The following is a 21,887-nucleotide window of genomic DNA, read 5'->3' on the forward strand; positions in this document are numbered from 1 at the left end:
TAAATAAACTTTGGAAAATACCTATCTAAGAAAATTACCAAAAAGAGGGGAGAGCCCAGTGTTGAGCACAACATGGACATGCCAAGGCGAGTCTTGAATCACTTGGAGATTATAGAGTGCTGGAGGTCAGAATCAGACTCAGGGGTACGTGGTGTGTATTGCGCGTGTGTGCATGTGTGGGTGTGCTTGTGTGTGCATGTCCCAGGGAAGGGAGGCCAGCCCAGAGAAGTTTCAAGGCCTGCTCAGGAATGTCCTCATGTACACAGGGCATTCACCCCCAGGTGTCCTTGTGGGATTGGTGCCAGGAGTCCGGACAACAGCACAAGGCAAGGATACTTAATTCCTTGATGTGACAAAGTAAGTCTGCAAGGCAATTACATCCTCCCATATATGTCGGACTGTCCCCACGTCACTTGCCATCCTCAACACATTTAAACATGGTAACTGGGCCCGGCGTGATGGCGCAAGTGGTTAAGGTCCTCACCTTGCACGCCCGGGATCTCATATGGGCGCCGGTTCTAATCCCGGCAGCTCCACTTCCCATCCAGCTCCCTGCCTGTAGCCTGGGAAAGCAGTCGAGGACAGCCCAAAGCCTTGGGACCCTGCACCTGCGTGGGATATCCGGAAGAGGCTCCTGGCTTCGGATCAGCATAGCATCGGCCGTTGCGCTCACTTGGGGAGTGAATCATCGGACGGAAGACCTTCCTCTCTGTCTCTCCTCTCTGTATATCCGCCTTTCCAATAAAAATAAAATAAATCTTAAAAAAAAAAACCATGGTGACCACAGCCGTTGCACTGTAATATTTAGGATCTCATGAAGGGAATGATGGGAATGAAAGTCTGAACATGTTCAGTGCAGGTGCACCTCTGTTTCAAACATTTTTGCCTGGCTGCGGTTTGAACGCATGGAAGTGAACTCCACTGACGCACTGGCTGAGTGTGCACTCAAGGAAGGTCCAGATGGTCTTGGGCAGAAATGACACTTGCAGGTCTGTGTGTCACAGTGCGGTGGTGAGTCCTCCAGAAAAGAGGTTACGGCTCAGACAGGCTGCTCTCCCTGCCTGCCTTTGTTTTTGGTGCAAACAGCCTCAGTGAAAATGTCCAGGAAAAAACTGGTGGGGGAGACACAGCTCTCTGCCGTCCACAGTGGGATCTGTTCCCTCCTAGCCAGTCATTTCTTCCAGGGTCAAACTTACATCTCAAGATAAGTGTGTAAGAGGGAAGAAAAATCAGACACCTGAGTTTTCATGTCATCTAAAGGAATAACAGCAAAATAAATAAATAAATAAATAAATAAATAAATAAAAAGGCTCCATCACATTACTCCCTGGTCTGGATCTGGAAGCTACACAGAAGGTTCCTACAGACTGTCCCTAGCCACTCAGAGACTGACACGGGCCAGCAATGAGCCTGCATGGTACCAAGCTCTCCTCGTGTCACACTGAATTGCATGTGGAGAAATGCGCTGAGTTCTGGCAGTCACTCAGCAGTCACACACACACACACACACACACACACACACACACACACACACACACACACACACACACACACACACACACACACACACACGGTGCAGAGTGATTGAATAATTACCATCCCAGGTAGCGCCTGAGGCAATCACAGCCTGTGCTTTCCGGAAATCAGTGGATTAAGTGATGCTTTCGCTGGTGCTCCAGCACTGCCAGCTTCTGCCTCCCTAGGGATGTGTGTGTGTGTGTGTGTGTGGTGTGTGTGTGTGTATACACACGTAAGTGAGCGGGAGATACCGGTAGCTCCACAGGCCTTCACCAGAGACAGACCACCCTGAGACCTGGAAGGAAATTATGTCTTGTGGTCTCCTGGGCTGTGTGTCTCTCAAAGGCCATCAGAGCAGGAGCATCTAATCTGGCAAGGAGAGGAGTTAGACCTTTACAGGGCCCAGGAATGGTTGTGTGATTTCCCCTGAGCGACTGGTCTGTGTATGTGGTGCAGGCAGCGCTAGCAAGGAGCCAGGGCAGTACCTGGTTCTGCCCAAGGTCCCTCCCTGGGGCACCTGATCTGCTTGTCCAGGAGGCAGACCTGTCTGCTGAAACTGGTTCAGCAAGCCTTGGCCCTTTTCACAACCCAACCTGTGCTGCAAAAACACACTTTGCCTTTTCACTAGCCCAATCCCTTGAGGTTCCAGGGAGAGAGTGGCTCCCTCCTGGCAGGTTCAAGATGCCAGGCACTAAGCAGAGTCAGGACAGCTCCTGCTCCATCCTGCCTCATCACCTCCTGCTGGGCCTCACACACTGCTGCTTTCAGGGGCTGGGGAACCCTGCTGTTGTGTTGCATTTCTGACAGCTCCCTGCTGCGTGGGGACAGAGGCTGGGACAGGCTAAAGCTTAAGTAAAAGTCACCAGAGGGAAGAGCAGCCTCCTCCATGTTCCATGCTGTCTCAGGATTAGGGGAGTTCTCCCCAGTGGACCTTGGCTGGACCCAGGACAAGTGTCAAGGGCAACTGCAGGCTACAACGGGCCAGGGCCCAGAGCTGCTCAGGCTGTGCCTGTAGCCACTGGACACAGCACTGAGTCTGACGCAGTCGGTAGCAGGAACACCCAGGTTGGCCTTGAAGTCAGGTTTCCCTCTTAGCCCTGTGCACACCCAGCCCAGGCTCTCGGAAGTGCCCACTGCTCACCAGTAGGTCTCAGTTGACTGACAGTGCAGTTGAGACTCACTCTCACCCACCTGGGCCAGACCAGCCTGCAGAGCTGCCAGGTGTGTGAAGTCCCTGCAATGCTGCCAGCCCCACCTCGCCCCCTCCTCCTCCTCCTGGCTGTTTGCATTTGCACCCCCTTCTCCCTGTGCCTGCGACTGGAGGGGTCAGTTCCTTTTGCCGATTCCTATAGCGTGTGGGGGAAGGAGCTTGGCTCTCCCGTCTGATGCCTCACAGAGCAGCCACCACGGTTTGCAGTACCTTTTCTCCAGCAGCAAGCTCTTGCAAGATAACTTGTCTTTCCCGACACAGCTCCAGGAAGTCTTCCGAATGCAGGCTCTCGTGTAAGGCGGGGAAGAAGGTCAGCTGGGTGCAGTCCACGGCTTCCTCATGTGGCTCGCTCTCAGGCTCCTGTGGGGTCAGTTCATCTGTGGTGGCAACAGAGGGACACAGGGCTTGACCTGAGCCGCTGGACATCACGAGCAAGGCCATGCCTGTCCCTCACTCACTGAGAGGAACTGCAAGGCTCCAGAACTGAAGTGGACACAGGGGTCACTTAGCCAGAGCGCCCACCGCTTGTGCCGAGGGACTGATGTGGTCACGCAGGGGAGACAGCTCTGGCTGCAACTGAGGGACAACAGAACTCTTGGAGTAGGATGGGCTCCAACTGGAAGTCGGAGTCTTTGGGGAACACACACAGTTTGGAAGATTGTGTGTGTGTGTGTGTGTGTGTGTGTGTGTGTGTGTATGCATGAATTGGGATATATTCATGCCACAATGTCCTTTGAAAATAACCCTTGAATTTTTTTTTTTGTTTTCAAAAATTAGCTCAAACAAACAGGAAGCACTGGTACCAAATATGAGCCCCTCACCATTTCCCTTAAATCTGGAAGATGAAAGTGATGACAGTTCTGTCCTTTTCAGAAAGCGGGGAGCTCTGTGTAAAAGGCGCCAAAGACCCTTTCCATCTCTTTTTATTCGAGGTCAGTTTATTGTCCTTCTGTGTGCTGGACTCACTCACTGTGTAACATGCAGTTGAGTACTTTGCACGGTCTCCCTGAGCTAGCAAATTGACAAAGAAAGAACTCCGATTGCCCCTATCTGGGTGCAAAACTCTCCCCGCACCGGAATCTGGGTCTGGAAGAGGCCACCCTGCACTCTTGGGAGCCCAGTAACGGGGGGGGACTCACTCTGTCTGCTTTAGCCTTGCAGCATCTGACTCTTCCAAAGCCTGAGTTTAATACACTTAATGCCACAAGAATCACAATGAATCATTGGCTTAATTATTAAAGGGAAAATAGATCCACTAAATACCGTGGTTTCCAGCGTGCGTTTGAGAAATGCTGTCCTTTTTCATAAGGCTCCCCTGAAAGACGATCAGAGAAAAGAGACATTAAATCCCAGATGTGACACGCATGTCCACACCCCCAGTCCTGCAGGTTCACAAACTTGACAGGTGCACGTGCAACTCCTCAGACCACCCAAGACCCCGGTGCAAGGGAAGGGAAGGCTAGCTCCTATAGGAGTACAAGAAAATGCAAGTACGAATGTTCCCGAGTCAAAGGGGAGAAAACCCACAAGCTTCCATTAAGGAGGACTGACGGTAATTACCACAGATGCCGCCAAGATGGGATTAGAGTCAATCGCACATCTGTCTGGGGGCCACCTGCACGGGCCATGGGCAAAAGTTCAGGAGCTAGACAGCCTGGGAGAGCAGAGCGCGGGTTTGGCTGTGTCTCCGGCACAGCGAGCGGCTATCTGCTTTCCCTCCTCCAATACTGTATGCCTGTCATGTTTACTGCCAATGTGGAAAACATGCAAGGGTCTACTGAACAAACCAAATGTCATTTTTTCATTAGGCTTTAGAAGCGGTTGCAAGTGGGATGAATGCAGCCGTGAGTGCCCAACATTCTTCCTTCCAATATATTTTGAATCTAGACCCACAACTAAATGAACCCAAAACAAAAGAAGTGAGTTTGATGACATCGTTCAAGCCTCATTACAGGACACTGTCACACGGTCTGGCAGCCAAGACAGCTGGCATGTTGTCTAGACTGAGTTCCTGGCTTTGAGCCGGCAGGAGTAGCTGGGTGCCACGGCATTTGCCCATGCAAGAAGGCCAGTGGCAGTGTGAGAACTTGGCACAAACCGACAGGGCTTGTCATCTGGCTCTTTTCAAACACTGCCTCCCACCCTCCCAGGTTACACCACTCGCTGGGGCTTTTGTGGATTGCAGGGCAGCAGTGTTTACATAAACTGTACAACCTTTCATTCACTTGTATGTCTAGCCACACATTCAGGTTACAGTTAACCAGAGCCCTTCTGTGATGTTCCTGGAAAGGTTAGCAACTCCTTCTGCTGATTGGCATCAGAAATAAATAATGGGATCCTCCTGCATTTAGCTGCACACACACTTGAGGAAGGCCATAATGGGGAAGCTCCGAAGTCACATTCCCATGCAGTTCCACCTCACACCATTGCTATTCATGCCTCCGGCTCCTACCTGCTGTCTTCCAAGACTTGGACCCTCCCACGGAGACAAGCTTCTGATGCGCTTCCTCATACGAGCTGGTCCTTCTCTCCAGTCCAGTTCCCAGCGGGAGCAGGCGAGGCTTTCTGTCGCCTGACCCCACAAGCCCAGCTCCCCAAAGAGTTGTTCCTGGATCCGGGCCCAGGCCTTGGCGGCCTTGATGTTGTCACACTGCCACCTCTGGGGAACGGAAACATAGAGTCACTCCTGGACATTCCCTTCATAGGCCTTGCTCCCTCACCTGCACGGGGTAAGAGGCAGAGCCTGGGCACTCTCTGGGTGTGGAGTGGACACAGCCCAGACGATTCCCTCATGCCAGCAGCAGGAGGAGGCTTTTTTTTTTTGCAGCTTGGAGATCATCAAATGAGTCCTGCTTAGGAGTGGGAAAAAGTGCAGGCCTCCAGGGTCATAGGACTCCAGTTGCCATGTGGGTGGTTACAGGTTGGGAAGGTTCGAAGCTCATCATTTGCTCTCTAAATGAACCTGCAATTTCACCCAGCTCCTTTTCTTCAAAACTCTAGCTGAGTGCACCTGGCCCAGCCACCTGCACTGGGGGCAGACAGGGAATTAGCAGCCCTGCCAACAGCTGGTTGGCTTCTGTTTATCATCCCTGTCTCCTGACCTCACATTCTCTAACTATCAAATGACAGACCTGGCTTGGCAGGTGCCTGCAGGCCATCTCCATCCTGATGTCTTAACGATTCTGGATTGTTCAAGGATTCTGGAATGTTCACAGATGCTCAAACATCCAACCTAGTGTCTAGGAAACCCTTGCGGTGGATGGGTGAGGTCTTCAGCTGGAGAGACCTGGAATCTTCTGGAAAGCAGATCCTTGCCCTAAACTCCGCTTGCAGGCCACACTGAAGCTTTTGCCCATAAACTTTCAAAGATATGTCCTGATTCACTTTGTCTAACCTGGTGAATTTTGGCAGTTATTTAGTTCATAGTTTTAGCCCTAAATGTTTCAGAAGGTAGAAAGGTGACATCGCTAATGATGATAAACGTAGGGCTCACAGACTGAACTAGAAAGGAGACCTGTGTCTGGGCATGAGCCCATGTTGACCCCATTGCCGCTTCCCACAAGCCAGCACTTCTCAGCACCCCCAAGAGACCATCAGTCTTCAGAGAAAAAAATCGGGGTTCTTCCAAGGCCAGCAGGTGGTCAAGATTGGATTTTGCCTCCAAGTCAACTGGAAAGCTGGAATCCTCCACCTGCAGGCGGGACTTCCAAGGCCAGCAGGGCTGGGCTCCAAGGATCTGGGCTCTTCCGGATGGCCTTTCAGAACTTGTCAGTGGCATTGCCACAAAAACACAGATAGGGAATGGGGACAGTCTTTGCCATTCACTGGTGGATTATCTCAATTTTTTTTTTTAACTTAAAATTTCTACTGTTTGAGAGGCAAGGAGAGGAAGTTTCCCTGAGATGCACAGGTAGTTCTAGGAAACCATGGGTCTGTGTAGTGTAGGGTCCCTGTTCCACTCAAAACCACAAAGGACAGCCGCTGCAACTTGGGATAACCATGTCCCACACCACGGTGCCAGAGTTCAAGGCCTTGCCCTGCTTCCAAGTCCAGCCTTCTGTTACTGCACACCTAAGCAGGCAGCAAGGGGGTGACTCAAAGTCTTTGGGTCCCTGTCACCCACTGGGCAGACCCGGATGGAGTTCCTGGCTCTTGTTTTTGCGTGGCCACATCCCAGCAGGTGCTAGCATTGGGGGAGGGGGAGCGTAGTGAGCTCGTGGAGAGCGGATCTCTTCATCTGTCTCTGTCTCTCTACCTTTCAAAAATGAAGGACAAAGGACAGGAGGGTCTATGTGTCTAATTGGGCAGAAGCCTCTGGAACCAGAGCATGGGATGAACAGGCTGTGGATAAAGCAAAGATGGGGCGGAGAAGGGTTCTGAGCAGGTTGCGGCAGACAGCACTTTTGGCCAGGACTACAGGAGTGAAGAGAGATCTGGTGGGTTAGGAACCAGACTGCCTGACCTGCTGTGGATACAATGCTGGGCGTCCCTGCTGGGAGACTCACTCATGTCAGGCCTTTTGCTCTGTGACACCTCCAATGACTTCTTGGTTCCGGGTAAAGGGTCAAGTTGGCGAAGGTTCATGTGGCTTTCCGTGGATGTCCCCCCACCTGCCCCATGGACAGGGACCCCCTCTGGGGAGGGTCTCCTTGGGTGCACCAGGAGAAACTGTCCTTGGAAAATTGGGGCGGATTTTGCAAGCCTGGTGTATGTGTGCTGTTCGGACTTGACTTTCCTGGAAGTGGAGGGAAAATGCACTCCCTCTTGAAAATGAGGGGTGAATGCTCCAGACCCCATTATCTTCATCAGACAGGAACTACTGTCTGCCTTCTTTGAAATCACCCATTCTGTCTTAAATATTTAAACACTTGAACAACGTCCTCATGGATCGGCCTCAAAAAACACTGATCTTTCTCAAAAACACCTCGATTGATGGCAAAGCTCTGCCCAGCTTCCTCAAGTGCACCCTGGACCTGAGTCAGGCCCTTCTATTGATCATGAACCTGACTGGTGTAATGTTGTTCCCTGTGGCTGGATCCTTCCCTGCTGGCCTTGGAGCCCATGCCGAGATCCTGTGCCTCAAAACGCGAACCTGCGTTTTAACAGGTTCAACAGAAACAGAGTGGGTACCACAGAGCTGGTCTCTCTCATCCTGCACCAGATCTCCCAGGCTCTTCCAATCCTAGGACCGGAAAAAGGTCATGTCCTTGACTAAACCTGAGTCACAAGTTCAGATCAACACCATCCTCTGCCATGACCTGGTACGAGTCGGATGAGGATATAATCTTTAATAATTTATCTTACGGTCACTGGATCTACTGGCCACATCACTAGCACCAGCTAACAGCAGGGGCTCCTTGTGATGTCGGCATTGGTACAGGTGTCCATCTATGAGACCCAGGCAACACCCAGGTCTTCCAGCAAGGCATCCTGCTCCCTTGCACTGTGCAGTTGGATTTGCAGAAGTAGAACCAGCACCTGGGGTGAACCCTTTATCCAAACTAAGAATCTTTGCATGACCAGCTTGTGTTGTGACACACTCCAGCAGGCAGGCGTGCTAATCCCTTACACGGTGGCCAAGGGCACCTGCGAAGCTGTTTTAGATTGTAGATTGGGGCAGTGCAGACTGCACATCTCAGGAACTCCTGATCCTGGGGATATGTTACAGACCTCCAGAGGAGCCTGCATGGAGGGAACTGGAGCAGGTGCCTTGAACTCAGCTGATGAACAACTTGGGCACCATATCATCCCTCCTGCCTCCTTGCCTCACTGAAGACACACAAATGGTCCCTCCCTTCCTACGGGGAACATCGCAGTGCCAGCCTCATCACTCTGTTTTCTTTTGGGTTCTGGGGGTTCCCTCTTCTAAGTACCTCTGAGCCTGAGTAGCATCAGCAGCATCTCTGATTTTTTGTGCTTCTCACAGGCTTGGGAACGGACCAGCGGGTCAGAGAACAATACAATGAAGAAGCCATAATTGCTTTGACAGTTGAGGAACAGTTCTGTCAACTACAAAATCTCTCCTTGATATATCAGCACCACACCTGGATTGCACCTGTTCTGTGTTGCTCCAGGAAAGGTGCCTCACACTGGCTCTTCTGTCTTCACTGCTAGGAAGCGTTGCCTTGGCTCAAAGGTGGGGACCCAGAAGTCCAGAATACAGGGAGAGGGCAGCCCTGGCATTCATGTCCGGTTCTGATGGACTTGAGAATCTGTTGCCTGGACTGTAGGAAATACCAGCCATGGGGAGATGCTTTAAACACCCAGTCCTTCTCAGTGGCAACTCATCAGACTTGGGATCAAAGGCAGAAGTGCCAACACAGCACCAGCCCCATCTACTCTGTCTCCTGCTTTGTCTTTTTCTTGCTCCCTTCCAGCCCAGCTCCTTCCTGGCACTACTTCCAGTCAACTGAAGACATCCTGTCCCCAGCACCTGCACACATGCTCACTTGTAGGCTACAAGGATCACTCATTCCCAGATTTTTTCAACTCTTAATCCTCCCTCATCAGACCTCAGCTCCAAAGGCTGCCTCCTTGGCCCCCTGGTGCCGTCTCTGTTCTAATCTGTCCTGGTCTAGTGGCCATTACGTTTTATGGTCATCTACTTCCTCGTGAAGTTATGTAAGCTCTGTTTTGTCTTTGCAGGGAACCTGTCTGAATGTAAGACCCATACCTATATATATGTTCGCTATTGTGCTGACAGCACCTACCAGAATCCAGGGCACTCTGGGCTCCCAGCACTGATTCTCCGAGTCCTAAGTCCATGGCACAGGCCATGCCAGAAGTAACTGAGTCACTGATGAGCAAGGACTGTCTTGGGCCACACACCTACAAGTATCATCTACATCTCATTTCAAAGACTTTCCCAGTTCCTTTGTTCAGGCGCAAGGTAGATTCCAATGCAGATAATGTTACTTACATCAATGGTTATTTTGCAGGCGCATTGTTTCTTACCTGTACGTGATCTTTGTATAAAGATGCATAGAGCTCCTGTCCTTGTCTTCTGTAGTTCTCTATGCATGACACAAAATCCTGGAAAAGACAGCAGACAAGTCACGGACGAATGACAGTCGTCATCTTTCATCAAAGCTTCTAGATCCTGACCAACTGCCAGGCAGAAATAGTGGTTCCAAAATATACTGGTTGGATCAGTCCCAACACACAAAGGAAGACCTCCCTATGTTAGACCCACTCACGTGCTAACACCCTCAAAGTACAGGTCATGGTGAACTTCTACTTCCACCCATGATGAGCTGGCTTAATCAGGTCCATGTCCCTCCCAAGAATGACTACAAAAATCTGGATTCCAAATGATCTGCCAAGAGCACTCAGACTAACCGAGATCCTGGAGAGAAACAAACTCACAGTCCAAAGAACTGTGTGCTGATCCCCTGCCTTGAAACATTTGCACAAGAAGCTGATCAGAAGGCAGCGACTGAGCAGCAGAAAAGATGGAGAGATGATCTAGCCAACTCCAGTGACCGAGAAGAAAGAGCTTGGAGTTCAGGCCTACCAAGGCATCTCAGGAAACACGGGATCAAGATGCTAGAATTGGGCAGTGGAGAGAAACAAGCTCAGATGTTTCCTATTAAAGCAATATCAGCAGCGGACCAGCCTGATCAGGAGCTCAACTCCTGATGGAAAGGCTGTGATCTATATCCTGCAACTGTCCACGGAAGGACAAAAAGCATCCCCTCCGGACAGCGAGGATGCCCTCTGCAGCCCCTAGTCAAGGGTTTCATACGGATCGTCGAACAGTCAAGCAGAAATCACCTGAGACACCCATGGAAGGACAAATAAACAACAAAAGCACGTCTACTTGTTTCCAGGAGTCAGAGTGACACAGGCCCCCAAATAGTGCAAGGAGTACAGCCCCCAAAAGCACAGTGCAGAGAATTTCCCAGAGACGTGAACTCTATCAAGATGGACCCAATTTTAAGTCTTCAATGAGAATGGTCTACACACAGAAACCAATGAGCAATAACTGCTGGTGAAGACGTGGAGGGGAAAGGTACCCTACTCCACTGTCGGTGCGACTGTAGGCGAGTGCAGCTCCTATGGAAGTCAGTAGGGAGCATGCTCAGACAGCTGAGAACTGACCTGCCAGATGACCCAGTTATCCCACCTCATGAAATAGATCTAAATGAGATGGAATCTGCATACAAGGAAACAACCTACCACTCTATATTTACAACAGCACAATTCACAGTAGTGAAGACATGGAAACAACCCAGATGCCCAGCACCAGATTGTAGGAGGACATTGTGAGCCTGGAAGGCCAGCGAGCACAGGTTTGCATTCATTGGGCAGTATTTGCATGGAAACAACCAAATGGCTATCTTTGCATACCTGTTGGGAGATAGTTCCCACGGGTCGAGTAAACAGCATGCAAATGAGAACACCTAGCGCGATGTAAAGACAATAGGAATTCCAATCTAGAGTGCGAAAACAGTTGATGGTTTTGTTTATGAGCTCGATACTTTCTCCCCTACCCCAGATGGACTCTCAGAGTATAAAGTCTGATGCCCCTAATAAACTTCGGCTTTGACCATCAGTCAGGGTCCACGCGTGTTATTATCGGCTCCGTGCACCAAGTCCGTCGCTGCGGGACAGCGACACCAGATGACTGGATGAAGAAACTGTGTTACATCTAGTTTGTGGAATACTACGCAGCCATAAAAAGAATAAAATCCTACTATTTGCAACAAAAAGGTTCCAAGTAGAGACCATTACATGCAGTGGAATAAACCAGTCCCAACAGAATGAATATCATATCTTCTCTGATATATGATAACCTTCATGCAGAATATGAGAGAAATACATATACAGGTAATCAAGTGTATATACATTATTCTCACAGATGAACTGTATAATGGGGGAAGTGAAAATATGTTGCATTATGTGTTTCTACTCTAAATAAAAGGAGGATTCCCAATGAAATAGTTAAAAATACCTTGACAGTATGGTACTAGATGTTCTACCTCTGCCCATATCTACAATGCCATGAAACACTTATATAGCAGAAGGTTAATTTTGTAATTATTACTAAGGAAATATACTACTGTGACAATATAGAGAAAATGACGGGAAATCCTATACCTACAAAACTGTATCAGGAAAATAATAATAATAATAATAAAATTTTAAAACAAGAAAAATTAAATCTAGACAAGGAACTTTATTTGAAATGTAAAACTCTATAGATAGGACTGACAAAAAATGAGAGAATTTTAAGAAAAATCCTTGCTAAAACTTGATGAGATAAAAGTGTGGGAAATATTACAAATAAGGATGATTAGAGCTACATTAAAAATGCAGAAAGGGTCTTGCATGCCTGCATGTCGCCACCAGGGTGTGGACCAGCCGATGAGAGATCTCTGCCTCTGTCCCTTTCCTGCTATTTCTCAATTTGTCAAATTGAAATGAAAATAAGTCATAAAAAGAAAAACAAACTAGGAGACCAGCAGTGGATTAGCATCTGCTTATGATGCCAGCATGCCCTCTTGGAGGACTAGTCCTGGCTGCTCTCCTTCCAATCCAGCTCCCTGATCAAGTTCCCTGGAAAGCAAACGTGTGGGTCTCTACCACAAGACGATCCAGATTGAATCCAAGCTCCTAACCTTGGCCTTGCTCAGCCTTAATTATCACCAGCCTCTGGGAGAAGGGTGGGTGGATGTGGAAGGGTGAACCAGCAGATGAAAGACCTGCCCCACCCCGCTTCTTGTCATCACTCTGCCTTTCAAATAAGCGAATAAAGAAATCCTTCTTTAAAAATCTACCTCTACCAATTAAACTCTTCCTACAAATAAAATTTCAAAACTGAACATAAATGGGGACAAGGACTAGAGGGGAAAACTTCCAAGCAGAGCAAGTTGGGTTCAGGAATTCTTGGAAAGTGCAGTGTATCCCAACATGGAGTTCTGACCAAGAATGTATGAGTACTTGGAAATCACCCAAAGTGCTCCACCTTTTACTCAGAGAGAGAGAGAGAGAGAGAGAGAGAGAGAGAGAGGCAGCTTAGGGTCTCCTTGAATGATGCAGAAGAGGGTTTTCATAAAACGCAATGTTCATTTAGGAAAACCTTGAGTGAGCTGGAGACAATGTCTTTAATCAGATAAAAGGCGTCTCTACAAGCCGGATGCAAACTTTACACTGATTTTTGCCCTGGTATCAGAAGCGAGTGCCCAGCACCATGTCCTTCCACTATTCTAATGTTTCAGAATAAGGAAAAGAAGAGAATGGAAGGAGATTTGAAGCAGGAGAAATAAAAGTAAAATCAGTTGTAGTGAATACTATCATACACAAACAAAGCCCCCCCCCGTCCAAAGCCATGGTTAAATTATAACCTAAAAGAAACCCTAGCAAGATCTCCTGAATACAAACACATTTACATGCTATATGTTAACAATAAGTTTAAAAATGTAAGCTAAGGGCCTGGCACAGTAGCCTAAGTGGCCAAAAAGTGCTCGCCTTGCACGCGCCCGGGATCCCATATGGGCACTATTTATAATCCCAGCAGCCCCGCTTCCCATGCAGCTCCCTGCTTGTGGCCTGGGAAAGCAGTCAAAGACAATCCAACGCCTTGGGAGCCTACACCCGCGTGGCTCCTGGCTCCTGGCTTTGGATCGGCTCAGCTCCAGCCATTGCGGCCATTTGCGGAGTGAATCAGTGGACGGATCTTTCTCTCTGTCTCTCCTTTCTGTATATCTGCCTTTCCAATAAAAATAAATAAATATTAAAAATTTAAGTTGAGCATGATATATTATACAGTACTGAATATCAAATATTTAGAAATAATTTAACACAACCCTTAAGTTTTCTACAAATATCAAAACACCATTAAAAAATGAAGACCTAGTAATAGGGAGACATGCCATGCTTAAAGATAGGAAGAGTATGAATTTGTGAATTTCTCCCAAATTGATTTAAAGATTCAAAATAATATGGACCCAAACCCTACCAGATTTTTCCTAAACATTAAGGAATTCTCAAATGTGCACAGACACTGAGGTAGCTGCGCAGAGGCAAAAGCAGCAAATGCCTGCTGGTTCAGTGACCCTGTCTGTGGTGTTCTGTTACAGGGCCCAGAGCTGACTCAGACAAAGCCCCAGATCAATAACCCAAGTCCCTGCTCAATAAAGTAGAAATATAAAAGGAGGGAAATAAAAAATAAATAAATAAAACCCCGAATCTCCAATCCAGCAGAAAGAAGGAGGTCATTAAGAGCAGAAATCAATTTAATTAAAATGAGAGAATCAAAGAAAACCATCGAAGCAAAGAAGAACTGGTATAGTCTTTACGAAACTGTAGAAACACTGACAATGATATGAAAATCAAAGAAACAGATGGTTAAAATCAAGTAGGAATCAAGGTCTATCCCCAAGGCATCCAAAGGCAAACTAAGGCAGTTTAGATGAACAGACAAATGCTTTGCCGTTCACAACCTACCACAACTCACTGAATATGAACTAGATGGCTGGAATGACCTTATAATGGTTTATAAATTAAATTTGAAACTCCCCAGAATAAATCTCCTTGCCCTGATCAGTTTCACTTGAGAATTTTACAAACTCTCTTTCAGAAAACAGACAAGAAGCAACCACTTCCAAAATAATTATTGAAGTTTGCAGTATCATGCTGTTTTTTCAAAAGCACAAAAGCTATCTTTCATGAACATAAATGTCAAATTCTTATATTAGAAAATGGAGCTACTTGTGTTTATTCACTCAAGTAATAAATAGAACCTACCGAATGAAAAGGTTAAAGAAAAAAATGAATCAATTGCTAGGGAGTAGACTTTCAACCTATATTTCATCCTATCATTCAACCTATATTTCATCCTATCATTCAACCTATATTTGTGATAAAAAAAAAACTTTCAGTAAATTACAAATAGGTGAGAATATTACTCTGCTTGAGAAAGAGCAGCTAGGATGAGAGACTAAGACTGTGTTCACATCCAACGCAGTGCTGGACAGTACAGCAAGGCTAGGACAGCAAAGCAAGAAAAAGAAAGGAAAGAGTGAAAGGAAACTGTGCTTTTTGTGGTGGTTTCCATAGTTTGTTTTGGATTTCCAAAACAAGAGGAGACCAACACAAAAACTGTAACTCCGAATATTTACCCCAAACTTTCAATACCAAAGGACAGATCATTATCTGTGTATCAATTATAATTCAAAATAGTAGCCACTAATGCATGATGCTGAAAACTTGTTTCAGTTTCTCAAAAATAATGAAATGCTGGTATGTGTCCCTCACAGAACCCTTAGGAGATTTGCAAGCTGAACACTGCAAAGATCTAAGCAAAGCAACAGGTGCATGGTGCTCATGAATTAAAAGACTCAACATGGAAAAGATGGCATTGCACCCAAGACCAATATATGGATTGCTGTGGCTTGAATATGTATTCTTCCAAAATTAGGAGTTCAATCCCCAAAGTCTTAGGGTAATCATATTAAGATGGTGGATCCTTAATCTAACAATGACATTCAGAAGTCAGGTCATTGGGAGCTGATTAAAGTAAGGTTCAGTTACCAAGGTGGTACTTCCATGATTGAATTCCAAAGCCTGTTTCAGAGACAAAGAGAAGAAACACCAGTAGGGACCAACAAGTAAACAACCTCCCTGCTCTTGCCAGCTGGAGCCCTGTGCCACCTCGAGAAACCACCAACAAGAAGTGCCCTCACCGTAGGAGGCTGAGTCATTAGAATCCAGCCAATCTTGGACAGAGAATGTCAAAAACCTATCAAAATGTCACCAAGTCACAAGATTCTTTTTTAAAATTTATATTAAATGGAAAACATAAGCAAATGGAAAATCGAATTTTGAAAAGTAAGAGTAAAGTGAAAGTAATCATTGTTTTTATTTCAGGAGTTATATTACGGTAAACACGAATGTGCACTACTCAGAAATAGACACATGGGTCAATGGAACAAAATAGTTCAGAAACAGATCCATACACATATACACAACTGATGTTTGGCAAAGCTGAAAAAAAAATCTGTTTAATGGTAGCTTTTCTACCAGTGATGCTTGGACTAACTGTCGGATGTCCACACCTCCAAAAATAGACTTAAGTCTCCTATCTTACACAGAAATAATTCAAAATGGAACATGAACTTAAATGTGAAACATGAAACTAGAAATATTAAAGGAAACCATCTTCGGGATCCAGAGGAAGGTAAATGAAAAGTCCCACCAGTAAAAGGGAATCCTGGGCAGCTGGATTGCATGATTCTTCACAAAAGCCCAAGTAAAGATGTCATGATCATCTACCACTGTCTGGGAAAACTGATTTGCAAGTTACATCTCTAAGAAAGGACGGGCAGGTAGAGTATGAGAGTGTATATGACTTAGCAAAGAAAGAAAGAGAGAGAGAGAGAGAGAGAAAGAAAGCAAGCAAGAAAAAGAAAAGAAACCACCAACTAGAAAAAGGGCAAAGCATGTGATAGACATTTCACTAAAAAGGATCTGTAATGAAGTAGCCATTACAGGGATTAACAGATCCTAGTGTCTCTAATATTCATGGTTTTTGGATAGTAGACTGAATCAATAAACTGTGATATATAACAGCACTTCAAAAAGTTCCTGGAGAATGGAGTTAATGATAACGCTTATATTGGTACAAAGAATTTGAAATTCATGATTTTTTTTAATAATATGTATTTTTGAAGACTCCTTGTATGCATGGATTGCAAACATTTTTGGCTCCAAACTCAATGTATGCCTCAATTGGTTGTTCTACAAACTTTTTAACTCCTCTCTCTTCTTTAGATACTGAATGTTCTATAGTAATGATTCTCAAAGTGTGATCCATGAATCACTTGGATTTCTGAAACTGTTTCAGAAAGCATCAAAAGCCAGCTTTAACTACAAAATACTAGAAAATTTTTATACCCCCCCCATTGTGATATGTACAAACCAGTAGCTCGATCTAACTCAAGGCATTGATGCTGCCCGTGTGACCGTCCTTGTAGGTGAAGCTCACCTCAGGTACTCACAGGGGGAGGCAATCCTTATGCAGGATGTTTTTTAAAAAGCAGTCAAGATACTGGTTTTATTCCTTCTCAATCCCTCAAAATGCTTCCTTAGTCTGTGTGGTAAAACAGAAAGTCTGCATTGAGCACTGGTACATGCCAAAAACTATCTTATGCAACAGCCCTTGTGGACTTGTAAGCGGAGTGAACTCCTCTGTCACAGAGCATCATCCGAATTTGAGAGAAAGACAGGTGCACAAAACAGTATTTAAACACACTTGTGTTGTTGACAGGCATTTTCTTGAAAGGGAGCAAAGTGCATCTTCTCTTTCAAATAAAGCAGTTGCTGGGGTTTATTGCTAAAGATGTAACTTAAGTTCTCAAGCAAATATTAGACTTTTAGGAAACCTATTTTGTCTGATAGCTTATCGACTATCAATTGCATCAAGTTTTCTGATGAAATTGGTGGCAGTATGGGCATGATTTTTTTTTTCCATAGTGCACAATGAAATATGTCAATCATCAGGAAATATGCATCACTAGGAAATCAATACTTCTAATACACATTACATGCACATTTCAATGCCTCTTACAGAATTATATATGAGTTGAAATATCAAACTAAAAGACAAATCATTCTATTATTAACAGTAAAAATGTCATTGAAGGATATCTCAAATATTATTTAAGAAATCACTACTTGTTAAGTTTTGTTGTATCGGAGAAGAATATAACATCCTGGAAAAAAACTACCAAAATGTTCCTCTTCTTTCTAACTAGATACTAATGAAACACCAGATTTTCTTCATGTTTCAACTAGAAAAACAAGTGTTTCAATGGTGTGAACAAAGAAGTAGCTATGAGAACTCAACAGTTTTTTACAAAATCCCATAGAAAGTAGATTTAGTAGAAAATAAAAAACAGCATCACTCTTCAGATTTTTGGGAAAATATATAGTTATTCATTAAGATAGCTACTTAGGGGGAGGGGTGTCTGGCGCAGGGGCTAAGACCCCCGAGTCTCACACTGGAACACCCAGATCTGATTTGCGGCTCTAGCTCCTTGTCCACAATTTGCACTAATACAGAAACAGGAACAGCAGTGCTGGTGTAAGTAGCTGGGGCACTGCCACTCGGATTGTTAGAACTAGGTCGCAGTACTGGCTCCCAGCCTCGGCTCTGGCTCAGCAGGAGCATTTTGGGAGAGAGCTGGTACATGGGAGTTCTCATTCTGTCCATCTCTCTCTCTGCAAACACCTAATTTTAAAACATCATTTATGTTTACACATACTGGGTGTGTGACTGTGATTTTTAAATGAATGAATGCACACATTTAAAAACCCCATGAATTTCTGCCACAAGATATATCAGTAGATGCACGCTGCATAAACCAAAGCTCTTTGGAGCTCTTGACCATTCTTAAGAAGGCTGAGGGGTCCTGAGGCCAAAATATTTTAAGAACTGTTGGCTCCACTGAGGTGAAAATGGATGAATTCCCTAAAGCCACATGAACCAATCCTACAAACACAGGTAGGAATGAAGCAAAACAGCAGCCACGTAATTTCACTTCTATGCAGCTTGAGATGTGGAACAGCTAGTGTGTTAGATACCATGGGAATGGCTATTCGAGGGGAAGGTGGGGCTGGAGTTAGATGTTAGCACCTTTCGTGTGCTTTGTGTTTTTTGTTTTCTTTGCTTGTTTTTTGTCTGGGTGGTGATTTTATGCTCACTTGGCTAAAATTCTTCCATCTGGTGCCTGCAGCTGTGACACAGAGGGTTAAGCTGCCACGTGCCATGCTGGTGCCCCCGTATTAGGGCACGGATTTGAGTCCTGGCCGCTCTGTTTGTGATCCAGCTCCCAGTTAATGAACCTGGGAAAGCAGCCCAAGTGCTTGAGCCCCTGCACCCACATGGGAGGCCGGGATGGAATTCCTGACTCCCAGTTTCAGCTTGGCCCAGCCCTACCTGCTGCAATTGCTTGGGAACTGAACCAGTGACTGGAAGGTCTCTGTCTTTCTTTCTGCTGTTCTGCCTTCCAAATAACTCTTTAAAAAAAAATCCTTGAAACTGCCTATTTGTGATTTTAAAACTTTTTCTTATGTGCACTATGCCTCATTTTTTTTTAAAAAAAAAGATGTTATTGGGAAAGACTGAAAAATATGAAAACAATATAATTTTTAAAATCCAATTACTGTTTTTGGAGTAATGGGAATAAGATTATTCTTTTCTCTCTCTTTTTTTGTTTGCAAAAGTTTCTTTAATATTGCTGTTATATTGTTTATACACATTTATAAGTAAAGGATCATTATGAGTATCGCAAGTGACATAAAATGCTGAAAAACTTGGCTAATTCCACATCCAAGGAAAAAACCCAGGCTTGTGTTTAATATGCTGCCGTGGAGATGCGCAGCAGGAGTGGAGAACTCTTGGGGGTGCCCTTGGCCACAAAGCAGCTGCCTTCCCGCCGCAGATGTGCGATGAGGGAAGGGTGGAAGAGGGATGGGCCTTGTCTGGCTGGCCCCAGGGGCTGCAGTGGGCCCAGAGCCGGGACTTGCAGGCATGCTGACTTTGACGCTACCATATGAGAACTACATGTTTTTCTCACATGGTTCGTTCTGGGTGTTGCAGAAGCAGAGTTGGGGGAAGGGAAAGCAGACAAGTCGGCCCTCCTGGGTTCTTTGGCCTTATCAGCCATGTGTCACAGGCAAAGCACTTCATCTCTCTGAAATTCCCTTTGTCCACTACGAAAGGAGGTTCCCAGTGCCTCCGTTGTTGGTTCTGCATAAATGTGACGGGGTTAGTATGGACAGCAATGTGAAAGTGTTTTGGAAGCTACAAAGGGCCAGCCATCCGAAGAGGGAATTGGGGCATATGGCATTGGAAACAGAGAGGCTCTTTCTTTCTTTTTAAGTGATCCAGATGGTCTCTTGCAAATTAATACTCAGAGGAAATGCTGCCTGTGTTCAATTACAAACCATCCCCACTCTTCAAATAAATACCCGATCTATAAGCTATGGCCTAGGGTTGCTTACAGCTCAGCTCTAACACTCTGTTTCTGGCTTCAGACTTACTCTAGAACGTGACCTGCAGCGGACTTTCATTGCTCCTGTTTTCCAAGCACTGGAGTACAAGATGAACCCCGCTTGTGGTTTTCTGGCGTTTCAACAATAGAGGGTAATGATAGATGGCAATGAATTGGCATGGTGGACATTGAGATGGACGTGTCATTCACAGTGTCACAGACCTTAGCACGGACTAGTGTCCAGAGAAGGTTCCTGGGGTGAGATAGTGTTTTACTGACTCTTGAATGAGAGGCTTGACACAGGAGCCCACTGTGACTTGATGGAGTTGGTTTGTACAAGCTCACTCTGGCAACAATTTGGAAGAAGAACCTAACACATGCAAGACTGGAGGTAGGAAGATGTCTCAGGACAGGGCAGGCCAGAACACATAAGGCAGACCTAGGAGCATAGAAGAGTCTGATTCAAGGACCATGGAAAGTGACAATACGAGTGGGCAAGAGCTGCAAGATTTCTAGTTTGCTTCACTGAGTGAATTAACTTTAGACAAACGAGGAAAAACAGAGATTGTTAAAGAGGGGGAGAGAGAAAGGAAGGACAAATTAGCATGCTACCCAAAAACTGGAAATTGCAGTGTCAATTCAGGTGAGAGACCCAAGGTCTTGAGGAAAATAGGCACAGAAAATCAAGCACAGAAACTTGGAGGTCAGACAAAAAAAAAGTCTAGACCCAGAGGATCATGGTCACAGAGGTTTGAAGCAACCCAGGCAGTAATGTGATGGAAATCCAGGGCAATGTCAGCCTATGGAATACATGGGAAGAGTTGGGTAAGATGAGGCCAGGGCTGGCACCATGGCTCAATAAACTAACCTTCCCTTCAAGCGCCAGCATACCATACAGGCATCAGTTCATGTTCTGGTTGCTCTACTTCCCATCCAGTTCCCTGCCTGGAAAAGCAGCAGAGGATGGCCTAAAGCTTTGGGACCCCACACCCATGTAAGCAACCTGGAGGAGGCTCCTGGCTCCTGGCTTCGCATTGGCTCAGCATCAAACATTGCAATCATTTGGCAAGTAAGCCAGTGGATGGAAGACTTTTCTTCCTGTCTCTCCTTCTCTCTGTAAATCTGCTTTTCCAATAAAAATAAATAATTTTTTAGAAGAAAGAAAGAAATCAGAAGTTCAGCATGAGGTTGACCCAGGTAGTGGGGAAGGCCAGGGCTACGGCCAGGCATGCGAGTGCAAATGTGTACATGCTTGGAAGAGGCGTACTGTGGTCAGGGGAAGTTCACACCTGCTGCCTCCACATCCGGGCATGGGTAGCAGACAAGCTCCTTCCCTTGAGGACTGAGCGGGAGCCTTGCTCATGATGGCCAGTGTTAGGGAGACTGGCAAGGGAAGCTGGTTAAAAGTGCATCTGCAGGTCTGCCACGTGGGTGTCATCCCCTATCCTGCTCTCTCAACACCACGTCCCACTCACCGTCATGTTCCCCAGAACTCCACTGACAATGACAAATGAGTTCCTACGTCTCACACTAAAACATTTAGTCTTACGGCAAAGCCATGCTATCATCACACCGATTCTACAGAAGAAGCTATTGAGGCCAAGTAAGAAGTGACCACCTCAACACAGCAAGTGGCACAATTGGAAGAGGAGTCCTTGAACTGTCGCCTCATGTCCCTTTCTCATGCACCTTATGACAGCAGATGTCCCTGCAGTGCTGAGCAGGGAGCCCTTGGGCCCTGGCCTCGGAGTCCATTCACAACCGTGAGAGTTGTCTCACTCAGGAGACAGAGACAAGAGGAAGAGGATTTGGGTCAGTTCAAGGGCAGCAGCCCATCTGCCCGGGCAGCCGTAACCAGTGGCCTGTAGAGCAGGGACAGACTCCAAACAGAGCTGTGCATCACTTTATTGGAACTAAATAGCCTTGGCTTGGCAACTGTCAGGGCGTTAAGAGAGTTGAGAATCTTCTAAGTAGAACAAAGGCCATTTCTGTGAGATGGAAAGCAGATCTCGCCTCCTTAGAGAAGCTTTGTCTTTCAGGACACAGGTTTGTTCTGGGCCTGGCAAATGGCAGTGCATTCCCCCTGCAGCGCGGGAATCTGAAGTCACCTGGCCGCAACGGACTCCAGTGCCCACCTTTACTCTGGGCACCCCCCCAGGGCC

The 21,887-nt window shown here is 46.3% G+C and overlaps 1 protein-coding gene across 1 annotated transcript in view; it reads right to left on the minus strand.

Moving 5' to 3' along the window:
- WDFY4 (WDFY family member 4) overlaps positions 1-21,887 on the minus strand; it is a 227,979-nt gene that overhangs the window by 66,354 nt on the left and 139,738 nt on the right. The window contains exons 41-44 of the mRNA XM_040970385.1: positions 9,683-9,760; positions 5,181-5,387; positions 3,992-4,043; positions 2,939-3,105 (exon numbers count right to left, since the gene is read on the minus strand). Of these exons, the coding sequence (XP_040826319.1) occupies positions 2,939-3,105; positions 3,992-4,043; positions 5,181-5,387; positions 9,683-9,760 (504 nt within the window). The remainder of the gene's footprint in view (positions 1-2,938; positions 3,106-3,991; positions 4,044-5,180; positions 5,388-9,682; positions 9,761-21,887) is intronic.

Source organism: Ochotona curzoniae, unplaced genomic scaffold (genome assembly GCF_017591425.1).
Source record: "Ochotona curzoniae isolate NIBS_2020 unplaced genomic scaffold, NIBS_Ocur_1.0 scaffold_4763, whole genome shotgun sequence".
In the NCBI taxonomy this organism is placed as follows: domain Eukaryota; kingdom Metazoa; phylum Chordata; class Mammalia; order Lagomorpha; family Ochotonidae; genus Ochotona; species Ochotona curzoniae.